Here is a 14,942-nt window from a genome sequence, read left to right as displayed (position 1 = left end):
CTAAGGGATTTTTACCCTTAGGGACACAGAATGAGGCAGAAACCTTGGGGACAAAGGCAAATCCTGAGGAAGAGCACGAACTGAGGAGAGAAAGTTGTTAAATTGTATAAGTGGAATACATGTTTAAGAAAGGTCATTATCTTTTTTTCTGAGTTTCATTCACATGTCGATATAACTCAAAGAATTCACAGTGGAATACAATCCATGAAGACAGTCAGAAGTTGTTAGAGATTTTTAGAATTAGAATCTGATCCAATTAATACCAAAGCTAGTCATGATAATTGTGAAGGTCTTAATAAATTTTGAAAAAAAATGCAGATGCTCCAAACCTGGAAGAATAAATCTCTGTCAGTCTTTTATCTTTCTGCCTGTTCATCTTCTGTTTTCTAGTCATTCTATTTTTCCCAATTAGATTTTAATTCTCTAAGATTTTTCCCCTTATACCACTCTATTGTGATTTTAATTTTCTATCCCTTTACTATTTCTGTTCTCTTTTACAAACACTAGGGAGAATATACAACCTATAAGGTCTTGCACCACTATTTCCTGGGTACCTAAAGTACCATTATGAACATTCTAAAAGGTAAGTCCTATAAATCCATGCGTCACCTTCAGACATTGTCGATCCTAAGCAAAGTTGGGAAAAGCATACAACGTGTCCTCACTTTTGGCATTTTTGTGATGATCCCTGACTTCCTGGCTTTTCTGCCTCAGTCTTGGACCTCACCCCTTGCTTTACTTAATCAATACATCCTTTCAGTAACTCATCTGTCTTCAGCTGCTTGCCCATTGGTACGATTTATGAGACAGTGTGATCTCTGCAATTGGCTGTGGGATGAAAGTCTTTTTCCCTAAATAAAAAGTATCGAAGTTGGAGAATTTTGCCTAGTTCATGATGATCACCCCTTCTCCTCAAATTTCCCGCTTGTGCACCTTCTGTACGGTGCCATCAAGAGTCAATATTAATTGAACAAGTTCAAGCTGAGGGGTGAAAGTCCGATTATAGAAAATATGACTAACATAATTAAGTAATCCACAAAGAATAAATTTCATGAGAGTCAGTGAATATTGATGAAACAGTGGCAATTAGGACATTGTTTTGAAGGTTTCGCTGTTCTTGGAAACTGTGAATGCACCAAACCAAATGTCCCAATGTTTATCATAGAAGAAGCAAAGTAAAAGTGATAGAAAGTAATAGAGAAAGGATTCTCTAATTCTATTCTGAAAAAAGAAAAAAAGAATAATACTATTGAGAGTTGTGTTACTGAATTTAAAAGTTAGCTAGAGACTGCCAGAACCCAAAACATAAACATAAATTTTGCTTGCTAGTCAGTAAAAAATTTTATCTACATCTTTTAAGAATTCAAAGTTACATGCTGTCAAAATATATTTCAGAGTATTACAGATCCAACTTTAAATGAAACTAACTCTTAGATGAAATCCTGTGTGACATTTAATCTGTGATGTTAGAAAGTGACTTAGAAATGCAAGTTGTTGATAGTTGAGGTATTGAACCTTTTAGAGAAGATAAACCAAACCAAACCCTTTGCTGTCAAGTTGATTCCAACTCTTAGTTACCCTATAAGACAGAGTAGAACTGCCCCCATAGGGTTTCCAAGGAGCAGCTGGAACTGCCTACCTTTTTGTTAGCAGCCAAGCTCTTAACCACTGTACTACCAGACATGGTCTCATAAAAAAGCCATAAAACAAGAAATTAGTAGATCTGCACTCTTGATCTAGATGTCCCACTGTTTCCCCTTCTTGGGCCTCTTCTCAATTCACTTTAAAACAAGACTACTAGATGATGTGAATTTTATCACATCAGCCTCAAATTCAGGGCTAAGTTTGCCAAATCCATGTATGTTTTAATATAGCAAGTATTCCCTTCAACTCTGTAGGCAGGAAATCATAAAGATAGAGATGAAAGATACAGAGTCTTGCTGTTGATCCCTGTTATCATCAGAAGAATTCAAATAAGGAAATTGCTCTCAAAAGACCTATGAGCATGCATTAAAATAAATAAATAAGTAACACACATAACAGTGCAAGAACAATATGCTTCCATTCTTGGTACTCGGTGTTGATATGATCCACCTGTCTATAAACATGATTGTTGCCCAGTGTCTACCATACGGTCAGGGAGGTTGGCAGAATGACCACACATTGAGTGGCATTATGGCCATGCTGGAAAAGTAAGAGTTATAAAAGCTCTTGAGTCATTATAGGAGAGGCTGTTGACACCAAAACTTTTTTTTTCTTTTTAATCATTGTGTTCTTTTGAGTTAAATGATTCCAACTCTAGAAACATCATCAGTGAGGACAAATGTAGCTGCATCCATTCCAGATAGATACTATTCTGCTGTAGGGTGTATTACTTCTTTTAAAATGATGGAAAAAAAAAAAAGTCCCTGAATTTGAATCTGATGTTTACAAGTAGCTGCTCAAAAATTAGCGTGAATATCAAAACAAATTTTATCAATAGGGAAGAGCTTTAAGGGAATAAACTGGATTTTTTTAGAGAGTAGTTGTCATTTTAATAAATACATCCATTTGATATATTGATTTTCTTTTCAAGATAATGCAAGCCTACTATATTTAATCATGTCCTTCAGTTTCTTTCTAATCCACAATAATAAATTTCCCCATATAACACGGTTGTGTCAAATGATTCAATCTCCATAACTAATGCAACTCTCTAAGCCAGGCCAATCCTATATTTTCATCATTTTGGCAGGTAGGACAAGTTAAAAGGCAGAGTTTAAGGTCATACTGGAGAGTACTTTTCCAGGTAAGAAATTTGGGAAAATAGACCAAAGTCATAAACAACTATCAGGAATAAAGGAGTCACTTCAGAATCAGGAAGCAAATTCAGTGGAGCAGCTCAGAGAATTAAAGTGACAAACTGAAAGCAGATCAATACAACTTTGGGACAGCTAGCCATGGCCCAATCATTTCAGCTGCATTTGAATTTTGTCAATAACATCATCTTTGAGGTGATGTATGTCTTTGCATGTGTATATGTATATTTGTGTGTATGAGTCTTGTTTGTGTCAGGACGGATACACACACACACTCACACACCCACACATACATGTACCATGTAGATGATGAAAAATACATAGGAATGAAAGAAGCAATTATTTTTTATTTGGAGGTACTTTCCATGTCCTTGTACACATGATGTAGTAGGCACAAAATATCCAATTTTGAATGCATTTTTGAATGGATGGACAGATGGATGGACAAATGGAGGGGGAATGGATGGATGGATGGATGGACAGACGGACGGATGGATAGATGGATGGATGAAGAATGAATTAATAAAATGTGAATGTCAATGGAAAGATCCAATTTAAACTAATCTATGCAGAGATTCTCTTGGATTTAAATAAGACAAATTCTCTCAGTATAGAAAGAATAGGAGCTAAAAATAAAACTACTTCCTACGAGATTTACTACACTCCACCCTTGCATAAAGCATTGGAGAATGTTGATGTATTTGGGTTACTTCCGTCTCACAAGACAAAGGTATTATTAGCATCCTCAATAATCAAATATATGGCACCCTTCCTACAGTGTAACTTAGACTGGCAATTAGGACAATTTTAAAGACTGAGAACTCCCTCAGCATAAAAGAGAAAATTCCACAGATTCCCTAAGAATGGAGAAACACTCCACGGGTTGATACCCATCCCAGATCATAGTAATGTTGACAGAAGCTTACAAAAGTAAGTTTTATTAGAATTTTAAGCATCCAGAGAACAGCTCTTCCTTACCGAAATAAAGTGAGATGGAATATTTTTCTTTGCATCACCATGAGCATTTGGACTACGTGAGTTTTTAGATGACACTTAATAGTAGTGTGAACTTTCTCATGTTGCTTAATTTCTCTGAACCTGTTTCCTCTGAATCTGTTAATGTGTAGATAATAATGTCTTTTTCCCTGAGCTAGTGTGAAAATATAATGGAATGAGTTGTGTGAAAACTTGGTAATGATCTAACATGGTAGGGTCTCTATTAATGTTTCTCCCTTCCTAAGTTTCTCATCCTAAGTTTGGGAGCCAGGTTGTGGAGGGCTGGCCACATGCAATTCACTTCAACCAACGTGTTTATTAAATCACAATTATCAAACCTGTGTCTTACTGATCAAACCACACTCTATTACCCTATCATTTTCCCCCACTCTTACCTGTCTATACCCACAGCATGAAAACTATGTATGAATGGGTTAAGTATTCTTTCCTAAACGCCTTTCATGGTAAAACCCACCAAACAACAAGCCAAATCTGTCCAATTCCAATCAATTAACTTTCTCTGAAACCTTATACGACAGGGAAGCACGAAAATATGAGGAAAATGGAAAACAGGACAGAAGGCAGAAAGGGGAGCAAGTAAAGTTGACAATTACATATTTCATGGAGGCTTCCAGAATTTCCTTCACCTGCCCAAGTGATAGTAATAACTCTAATCCTAGGTAACATGCAACAGGAATTTTAAACTTATAAAAGGATTGAAGTGTCATTACCCATCTTCACTCCACGCTCTCGCTCTTTCATAGTGAGACAGAACAGTACACAAATGCACACATGTGCGTGCAGGTACATGCATACGTGTGTGTGCGTGTATAGAAAAAGAGACATCACAGCTTATGATTTATAATACTAGAATATTAACTCGATTGCCTATACCGATTTTATAAGCTTGTTTACTCTGATCATGACAGGTACGCAAGTTTCGGACCGTGAATGATCACTACTATGGTGACTATTTTGAATTTGCAACCCTGCTGCCAAACCAGAATCGTGAATTTAGCATGGACTAGTGTACCTTATATAACAAAGTCACCATATAAGAAAGCCATTAACTTACGCTTTATATATATCTCGATTATTTCTTTTACGTTTTTATTTTACAATCCTGTGAATTCATATTTTATTGCACATACAATCTTAAAATGAGACTCTAAAATGGTGTTTCCTGAATCCCAGTATAGTTTTAATAACTCTAAATTCTCATGTTCAGCCCTAACCCTTCAGAATAATATATTCAACAATAGTAACTTTGATTTGCCATCGATCTTTTCTACTTGATACGTTTGCAAGCAAACTCAATAATGTCTTACTATATTCACCATTTCAGTAAATGGCACCAACATCTACCCAGACAACCAGAGTGGAAAACTGGTGACTATCAGATTCCCCTGCTCGAGACCATCATTTGAATCTCACTGTCTTTAGAATAAAATCTAGACAAAAACTCTTCCATTTCATGTTTCTCTAACTGGAACTTCTACCACACTCTTCCTTACTTGCACATTCTGGAATTATCAAGCTAATTCTTGTCCCCAGCACATATCATATGCCTCTAATGTCTCTGCGTGGAGTGCCTTGCTCATCTCTCTTGAAGTGCAAGGATACCCTTCGAGGTAGGACCCCAGGTGCATTGTGATCTGAGCTATACAGCACCACCTGCATGAGGTGCCTGGTCACCCTAATTCCAATGACCAACAAGCCCATCCTCCAACATTCTCTACCCTCTTCTCTGCCCCATTTTAATCTCTTGTATTATGGCTATGAAAAATACACAGCACTGACCTGTTATATGGAGCCTTGGTAGCGCAGTGGCTAAGAGTTTGGCTACTAACCAAAAGGTCAGCAGTTTGAATCCACTAGTCACTCCTTGGAAACCATATGGGGCATCAGGTTGGTTTGAACCTACTAGGTATTTTACTAATTTATTTTGTTTATTGTCTCTCCTGCACCACAAGGTTGGAAACTCATGAGGGCAGGGATTTTATTTTGTTCACTGCTATGCCCCCATGTCTTCCATTTCTAAACCAGTTAATTAAACAAGCTCATAAATACACACATCTCCCATACCATAAAAGAAAAAAATTTAAAAAAAAAAAAAAAAAATACCATAGTACGTTAAAATTGTGTGTTTATGTGGCAGTTTTCTTTGTTAAACGGTCAATTTCTTGAGGGTGGAACCTATGCTTTTTGATATTTTTATGCCCTGGGATTTCACACAGTGCCCTTGGCATAGTTGGTTCTCAGTGAATATTTGGTGTATTAAATCGCACTTTAAACAGATTTTTATTCAGTAAAATAATAACCTTTAAATTTTCTTGAATTCATAGACTTTGTTAACGCTTTGATTCTATGCCTTAATTCTGGGACTTTGGGCAAGTTACATAACTTTCCTGAGTCTCAGCATCCTCAGTTGTAAAATAACAGAAAATATATTTCCTTTTTCCAAGATTTTTATGAAGAAAAAAGGCAACAATCTAGAAAGTGCTTAGCACGGAGTCTGCTGTCTAGAACCCACTGATAGATGTTAGCTACTTTGTTATCATTGCTTTGATGATGATGATAATGAAGGACACTGGAAAATGTAACAAATAGTAGAAAATTCTGAAAAGGGCATTCCCCCAAGAAGACAGCCTTGACAAAATGTTTAAGGAATCCTCCCAAGTGTGAGGGATAATCAGAGAGGGAAACCCTCCTGGAGTGTGAAATTTTAGCAGCAGACTCCCCTTGGCTAGGCCAGAAAAGCCTTTGAAGCTGCATAGCCATAATGAAACAGGGCAGCTCTTTTATCTCCCTTTGCTGGCAAACTTTCAGGGGACCAGCGGAGCTTCCTATCTATCCAAGCGCCAGCCAAGCAGTCAATCTTAAAGAGAGGGATACGCATATGTCTCTGATGTCTGGATTGTCAAATATAACCAGACTGAAAATCCATAATTTCATTTCTACTAAAAGATGCTTTTTCAGTTAAATGTGACTGCCCCCCACCCCCAAAAGCCCCCGCTTTTAATCATTAGAAATTCTAGCAGGATGTATTTATTCTTTTGCATTTAGATTGTGAGGTCCATAAATTAAGGCTCATATTTGTCCCTTTCACCACTGGGTCCAATACTCCAGACATAGTTTAGACTCTGGCAAATAGTACTGTTCCACAAACATTTATGGAATAAATAATTCAATCCACTAATTGACAATCAATTCTAGACTAGATTTTTAAAATAACGCTAGTATAAATTCTATCAAGTATTGTTGTTAGCTGCCTGCCAACTCATGCAGACCCCGTGTACCATGGACCATTGTGATCCGCAAGGCTTTCGTTGGCTGTTTTTTCAGAGTAGATTGCCAAGCCTTCCTTCCTAGTCCATCTTGTCCCAGAAGCTCCCCTGAAACTTGCTCAGCATTATAGCAACACTCAAGTCTCTACTGACACATGGGAGGTAAATGTGCTTGAAGCGCATTGGCCAGGAAGTGGACCTGGGTCTCCTGCATGGAAGGTGAGAATTCTACCATGGAACCACCACCTACTGCATCCATGTATTAGAGCATAAAAATATCCCCAAGAATTGAATTATCCTAAGTTTTTTAATGTGGTTATATAGATGTCAATAATGGTAGCTATCCTATTCATTGTCATCAAGTCTTGTATTCTAGTTTTGTATTCTCAGAGTGGAGAGAGCTATTGGTTCTCCTCGTGAAAAATTAGATTAATTGTAAAAAAGTGGGTACACTTTCATGTCTAGTGTTTGCCAAATGTGTGAACTCTCTGATGCTTTCCCAAGTTACTAGTAGGAGTACAGTAAATATATAACACCTCCAAGTGCAGATTTACTTCTTTCTCTAGGGTTGCTATGAGTTGGAATTGACCCTACGGCAATGGCTTTAGTTTTTGGGGTACAGTTTCTGTGGATCCCTGGTGGCACAGTGGTTAGGGGTTCAGCTGCTAACCAAAAGGTCAGCAGTTCGAATCTACCAATTGCTCCTTGGAAACCCTATGGGACACAGTTCTATTCTGTCCTATAAAGGTCACTATGGGTCAGAATCAACTCAACAGTAATAGGTTTGGTTTTTTTGGTTTATAGTTTCTGTGAGAATCAGAATGAAACTTGGAATAGTCTTATTTAAAATTAGAAATTAGGATAGTACTTACCAGAACAGAAGTCGTCAGAATATCTGTCATAAACTGCTCTACAGTCCCTTTCATCACACTCACAGGTGTCTCCATGAATATCTCCCCAGTCCCCGGTGGGGTCAACATCATGGCAAGAACATTCACCACACACACAAATCCCTAGGTGGAAAAAAGGATTTTACATGGGTCTTGTCAAGAAAAATCATAGAAGAAAGCATCTTAAATGTCACTTTGTGTTTTCTGTTGCTTACTTTGGTTTTGGAGAATTCACATATTTAAATACAAAATATTCTATAAAGGAAAAACATCATCTAAAGTCGATAGTAGAGATTTCTGAAGAAATAAGCAAAAGTTATTATCTATGTCTATAATTATGCAAGACTGTGGGATGTGTCAATTAATACAAGAGACAATCGTTACCCTGAAAAAAAAGCTCACAATCTATTTGACGCAAGGAAAGTTAATGAAGGAAAAATGAGCAAACCATAAAAGTATAAGAACTACTACTTTGTAAACTGGGGCATAAATGCTGTGAATGTTTTGGTAAAGGAGGCTAAGTGTGAGCTGGAGCACTTAGGGATAGACCAGTCAGTCATGCAGAGAGGTGGGAGATAGAATGACTCAAGGAAAATCAAAAAAGCAAGAATAACAAAGTGGGAAAGGAAGAGGTATGGGGATCCTGAGGAGACCTCTATCACTGGAGCAGAAAGTTAAGGTTAAAAAAAAGCAGTTTTGCTAGATCAGATGAACCCAAGTTATAGAAGACCCTGGGGATCAGGCTGAGGGATCTATCTTTGGTCATTTGAAGATGTGAGCAGAGAAATGCCCAGTTATAAATCATATTTACCTTGTGTGGAGTATCAGTAATTGTCTTTAGGAGAACAAGTTAATCATTAAAATTAGGAATTAGGACAGCATTTACCTGAATTAGGGTAAAATAAGGTTAAGTCTCTTTCTCACTCTTATACCAAAATAAATGTCAGTTAAAGATTTAAGTGCATCAAATAAACTACCAAATAAGAAAGACATGCCTTTTTATTCAAAACCCACAAGCAGAATTACTAAAAGGAAAAGAAGCAGGTTTAACTACATAAAGATCTAAATGTTGGGTTGGGAACAAAATGTCATAAACAAATGACTACAAAAGCTGGAACAAATAGTTCCCATGTATGTAAAAGACAAAGAGTAACTTCCACAAATATATTAAAAATTCTTACAAAATTAATGTATAAAGGACAGATATGCCAAAAGCAAAACAGATAAAAGCAAAAAACGCCAAGAGGGAATTCTGCAGAGAAATAATCACGGTAAATACTCATGAAAAACGTTACCATTGAACCCACTATTGTTAAGGAGTAGGGGAGGATCATAAAACAACAATACTGAGTTAGAATGATTTGGGATGACAGGTTGGTAGAGGTGAAAAAGCCTGCTCGTATCCAGAGTTGATGAGGGTGCGGGATGAGGGGTACTCTCCTACACTCTAAGTAAAGGATAAACTGGTAACACCTTTCTGGGTGGCTATTTCACAATACGCACTTTTTAAAATGGCTTTATTATTCGGCCTAGCGGTCCACTTCAATGAATTAATCCAAAAGAAAGGAAAAGTACACCAATGTACATGTTCAGGAATTTAAATGTGGTGGCATTCATGTTACTGAACAATTAAAACGAACCTAAATACCAATCAATGGGGAATTACTGCAGTAATAGGATATGCGTGGTATGGACTTCCACACAACCATTAAAAGTAATAATTACATTTTAGCTTTGTGGACTCAGAAAGATTTCCAAAATATTTCTTTCCTGTCTGGCTATAAATGTGGCACATTTTACTCTCTTCGGTTAATTGCTAAAAGGATAGAACCGGTTGTGTGTTAAGTCTCTCCACGTGAACATTATCTATTCGAATGTATCATTCATTTATGTTGTTGTTGTATGTTGTCAAGTCAATTCCAACTCATTTTCAGCTAAGTAGATTTTTATAATTTTATGTAAGGAAGTATGACCATTTACTTATGCCATCAGATAGGCAAAGTCCAGCATAAAGAAGGGGATATTGATAACTATTTTCAGGGAATTTTTTTAAGCGTTTGAAGCTGTGTCATTTGTTACAAACAGTTAGTAAACTTGCTTTAAATCATATTTAGCAATATACCCCTTTCTCACTTATTGACATTGTTAGGTTCCAAAGACTAGGTTGTTAATGCAAAAATTGGTGTTACATGAAAATGGAGGATGACCACATTGGATCACAAAATGGGGGATGACTAGATCATTACATAACTGCCAAGCTACTGGGAATCATGGCCCAGTCTAGTTGACACATAACCTTAACCATCCCAGACAGCGTTACTCTTGCCTCCCACCTTGGCATTTGTTACTGACAGATGTACTTCATTAACGCACAAAATAGTTGGATAGTAGATTTTTTACTATTGTCATAAATGCAAAATGTCAGATAACAAGGCAGTCAATGAGTGAGGACTAGGTGTACCAGTATGTTTTTTAAACTCGTGTCTAAGGTCAGTCTAAATTCCATAGGGCTGTGTGTTGTCTTTTTTTTGTGAAGAAAAATATTAAACTTGATGCCTAGTTTTTATATTAACTGTGTCCAGTATCACATTTTTATCATAGCATATAGAAGTTAAATGAGCCTACATCAATTCTGTGTCTCAACCAAGCCTTCAATTTACCCATAATTAAGACAGGAGAGTTTTTTGGATGCTCTCTGGATGATTACATGCTCAAGCTATAGACGGTTCTGTTAGTCAAGAGACATTTAACAGAAGTATCTACAAGAATTGCCTTTTAGCAGTATTGTGCTATTTCTGGGTGGCTGCCAAAGAAATTATGGTTCCTGTGTTAACTATTTGTTCAGTGAAGCTAAAAGAATGACAGCAACTTTCTTATCTCTGTGTTTTCTTCTCAATAAAAAACAAGAAAGATTGTTTTTTATAGTAAATATTGATTTATATCAAAGTAAATGACTTTAAAAGATGACTTCCTCCCACAGGAAAGGAAATACAGAGGAAAGAGATAGCATTAACAATTAAGAGCTTTGTTTTCCTCTCAGTTACGTAGTAAGACACATGAATGACACACCTCGGTTACTGCAGATTCTGCCATCTGGAGAAGTGCATCTTCGCTTGCTCTCCCAGGGGGTGATGTCACACTGGAATTCGCATTTATCTCCATGCCAACCAGCCTCACAGTAACAGTTTCCACAGTAACACTTTCCATGGCCTTTACCCAAAATGAATTTTATACAGGGAGGGGAAAAAAAGCAACTTTTAACGGCAGAGTTAACTTTCTATCTCTTTCTGAACATCTTCATCTTTTGAAATAACATAATTGTTCCACATTCCTTGCTTAAAATAATCAAATTACATAGTTTTGCCCTCCAAACACCATGGTTGTGTCTATACTTACCTAATCACACAAGGAAAGAAAACAAAAAGGGTCCTTTAACTTGACCTAGCCAGGTAATTGATTAATGTAAGAGTATTTAAAAATAAACATCATGAAAGACTGAAAGTATATTACTTTGGAATCTCAAATGTGTGCCTCAAACTCAAATATACATAAACATTCACTCTAAGGGCATTTCTTGAATGAGCCATAAAAACATTTCACTCAAAACCAACTATTGAGAAACCAATAGTGCATATTTACTTGGATGTACATTATTAATGACTGAATAATTTATTTCTACCAAAAGAAATATTTCATTTTTCCACTCAACTGTGTCCCACAAGCTATTGTGTTCTAAAAAAAAACCTGCTGCCATTGAGTCGATTCCGACTCATAGCGATCCTATACGGCAGAGTAGAACTGCCCCATAGAGTTTCCAAGGAGTGCCTGGTGGATTTGAACTGCTAACCTTTTGGTTAGCAGCTGATTGTGTTCTACCACATGGAAAACAGATTTTCAACCAAATCAATGTTTACTACTCATTTAGAGTCATAAAGCTCAGTGGACCATTGGCCTCACAATCAAGCTCCTGTCCTAATTGCTAAGGGGATGCAAATGATGGGTTAGAGTGCCCCAAGAGGCTACTGTATACTATGCCTCATCATATGCAATGATTACAATGATATTAACCAATGATGATAAGCCTACATTCCTGACCTCCAAATTCTTTTCATATTTATGAAATAATCAGTAATGAATTAGGGTGTTACTAAGAAATCATTTATAGAAGGGTGAGTAAGGAAACAAAAATTAGGTAAAGATATGTTTGCAAGTAACTCACTGCCAAACCCATTCCTGTCGGGTCGATTCCAACTCATGGCAACCCTAGAGGACAGAGTAGAACTGCCATCTCAGTGAGGAAAATTAAACAAATATACACATAGCTCCGGTGAAAATATTTTAACATCAGGATAATTGAAATAACATATAAGCTTGAGGACAATAAATAACCCACAATAAATACAATTCTTTGCTTAGGGTAAATCGGCAGACCAAGGACGTTCCCTTTTCTATCGCTTCACTGATGGACTGCAGAATAATCTCTCCACAGATTTGGTTTATGTTAATAACAAGTGTAAAGATCTACAGTCCTCGGCAATGTCACCCCAGAGGACATTTTCTGGAGTGCTGGTGGTATTCCGTCAGAGAATTTGCACCATGAAATTGCTTAAGCCTTTAACAAATGGAAATAGCAAATTGAAAGGTCTGGAGTTAAACATTTCCTGTTGTGTTGCTGAAGTTAAATGTTTATAATCACACGTGCAAATAGACTTAGCTTTGGTTGTATGCATCTGAATCCTTTTTCTGTAAAGCATCTTCCCTTCCTTCTTTTTGATCTGTAATGATCGTATAGGAGACATCAAGAGGACTTGAAGCACACTTTCTGTGGGTGGATTTATCTCAGCATTCTAATTATTTTGGACTGAGCCCTTTCAGAGATTTGTATCTGAGCAGCTACAGCTAACTTAGGCCACTGACTTCAAAAATGAGGCAGAGGTTTTTTGTGTTTGTTTTCTACTGATAGGTAGCACAGCAACAGAGGCAACAGGGGAAAAAAGAGTCTGAGATAAGAGCATCTGAGTGGCCACAGAAGCCCTGTTGGCGCAGTGGTTAAGTGTTCAGCTGCTAACTAAAAGGTTGGTGGTTTAAACCCACCAGCTGCTCCATGGGGGAAAGATGTGGCAGTCTGCTTCCTTAAAGATTTACAGCCTTGGAAATCCTATGGGGCAGTTCTACTCTATCCAATGGGCTCACCATGAGTCAGCATAGGCTTGATGGCAGTGGGTATTTTTTTGGATGGCCACAGCAATCAACCCTACAGAAATGTAAACTGAGACAAGCTTGTCTTATGTCAGTGACACTTTCTCTAGGGTCTTCTGGTTCTTCTAGCCCCATTTGCCCCCAATCCTTCCAGGTCAAATAGTCTTCTATTCCATCCCACAAGCAGGACAAGAGTCAATGAAATCCTATCGGAGATGAGTAAAAAAAGCAATTGCTGATTAGCAAAGAGGTGAGGCCAGAGGTAACCAGGCTAAATACATTTAACAATTGCAGAGAAGAATTGAACTGAGTGAAGTGACTGGCATCACTTTCTACTTCCCATTCCCTGTTCCAGCCTAGCCAGCCCACGGAAACTCTGAGATCAGGCTTGCAGAGTTAGGTGAACTGAAGAGGTAGAAACCGGAGGTGAGAAGAAAGGGCTCTTCTCATGGGAGCAATATAAACTCCTGGGCAATGAAGCTCTTCTATATGGTGAGGAGTCAGGAGCACAGTCTTTGGGGTGAGACAGACCTAGGTCTAACTACCACTTTCATCCATAACTGCTAAATGACCCTGGATAAGCCATCTAATTTATCCAAGCACCAGTTTCCACATCTGTCTGTGTGGATAAAAATAATTCTTACCCTAGAATGATGCTGTAAAACTTAACATAATAAATGTAAAGTACTTATTGTAGTGCTTGGCTCAACCAAGCATACAATTGGTATAACACACAAACTGAGTAATGGTGGCACACAGAAAAGGTCATGAAAAAGTACTACGGGGCTAAATTCTAGCCTAGCAATCTGATTGGCCATGGATGCCCCCAATAGGACATAGGATTATGAACTATCTAAAGGTTTATGTTTTAGAAAGGGAAAGAAAATGAAGTTAAAACACAGAATTGAGAGATTAGGAGAAAAGAGACAAAATAAACGCAGCTAAAACCCCATTTTTTTTTTTTTTAAATGGGCAAGAAATATCAAGAACCTCTGGGAAGATTTCAGAGCTAGGCAGTTGGCCTGTTGCCATAATTGCAGGATTCCCTGGGTTATGAAGTCCAACCTAAGAACAACCTGTAGTTACAAACCAACCCCTTTCAATCCTATTACATTTAAAATAGAGGTATATGTGCATACAATGGTTTGCAATAACAAACAGATGCTGCCTCCCAGCATGCAACAAAACATTATTAGTAGTATTCCTGTATTATTATGTTGAAAATGTTTTAGTGTATCTGGAATTGTTTCTTTAAAGTTATTTGTGCATAAAAATGTACACTATATACCATATGCTAAGATAAACATTTGGCTAACTTACATTAGATACTAACCATACCTAACTCTTCCCACTTACTTACAAATTTGATTTAAAGACAGATTTAGGAGTGTAACTTGCTTGTAATCTGGGGACTGCTGCCATTGGGCTCGCCTCTGGGGACAATCTGGTTTTGCATTTAAAAAGTACCAGTCTCTTCTGAATGCCCTAGTCCAACTCCTTATACGGAGTGTTTTCCAAATAAATATAGGTACTAAATTGCTATTCTCAGTGCAGAAATTTATGTGGAGATAAAAGTAAAATGGAACAAGTGAAAAAAAAATGGGTGGTTTTATAAATTTCTGAATAGTTAATATACATACCTCCACATATTTCTTCCGTTTCATCATCTATGCATTCTCTGTCGTCACACTCACAAAATTTACCATAAACAAGTCCATGTCCATCTGAATTATCACACTTACACCTGCCACAGTGACATGTGCCTAAACCGT

General features: G+C 37.3%; 1 protein-coding gene across 1 annotated transcript in view; it reads right to left on the bottom strand.

Moving 5' to 3' along the window:
- Positions 1-14,942, bottom strand: part of ITGBL1 (integrin subunit beta like 1) — a 271,140-nt gene that overhangs the window by 102,740 nt on the left and 153,458 nt on the right. Inside the window, exons 4-6 of the mRNA XM_049867217.1 lie at positions 14,811-14,933; positions 11,041-11,181; positions 7,954-8,094 (exon numbers count right to left, since the gene is read on the bottom strand). Coding sequence (XP_049723174.1) covers positions 7,954-8,094; positions 11,041-11,181; positions 14,811-14,933 — 405 coding nt within the window. The remainder of the gene's footprint in view (positions 1-7,953; positions 8,095-11,040; positions 11,182-14,810; positions 14,934-14,942) is intronic.

Source organism: Elephas maximus, chromosome 23 (genome assembly GCF_024166365.1).
Source record: "Elephas maximus indicus isolate mEleMax1 chromosome 23, mEleMax1 primary haplotype, whole genome shotgun sequence".
NCBI classification, from domain to species: Eukaryota; Metazoa; Chordata; class Mammalia; order Proboscidea; family Elephantidae; genus Elephas; species Elephas maximus.
The sequence above is the reverse complement of the archived record's forward strand: the minus strand, read 5'-3'. Positions and strand labels throughout refer to the sequence as shown.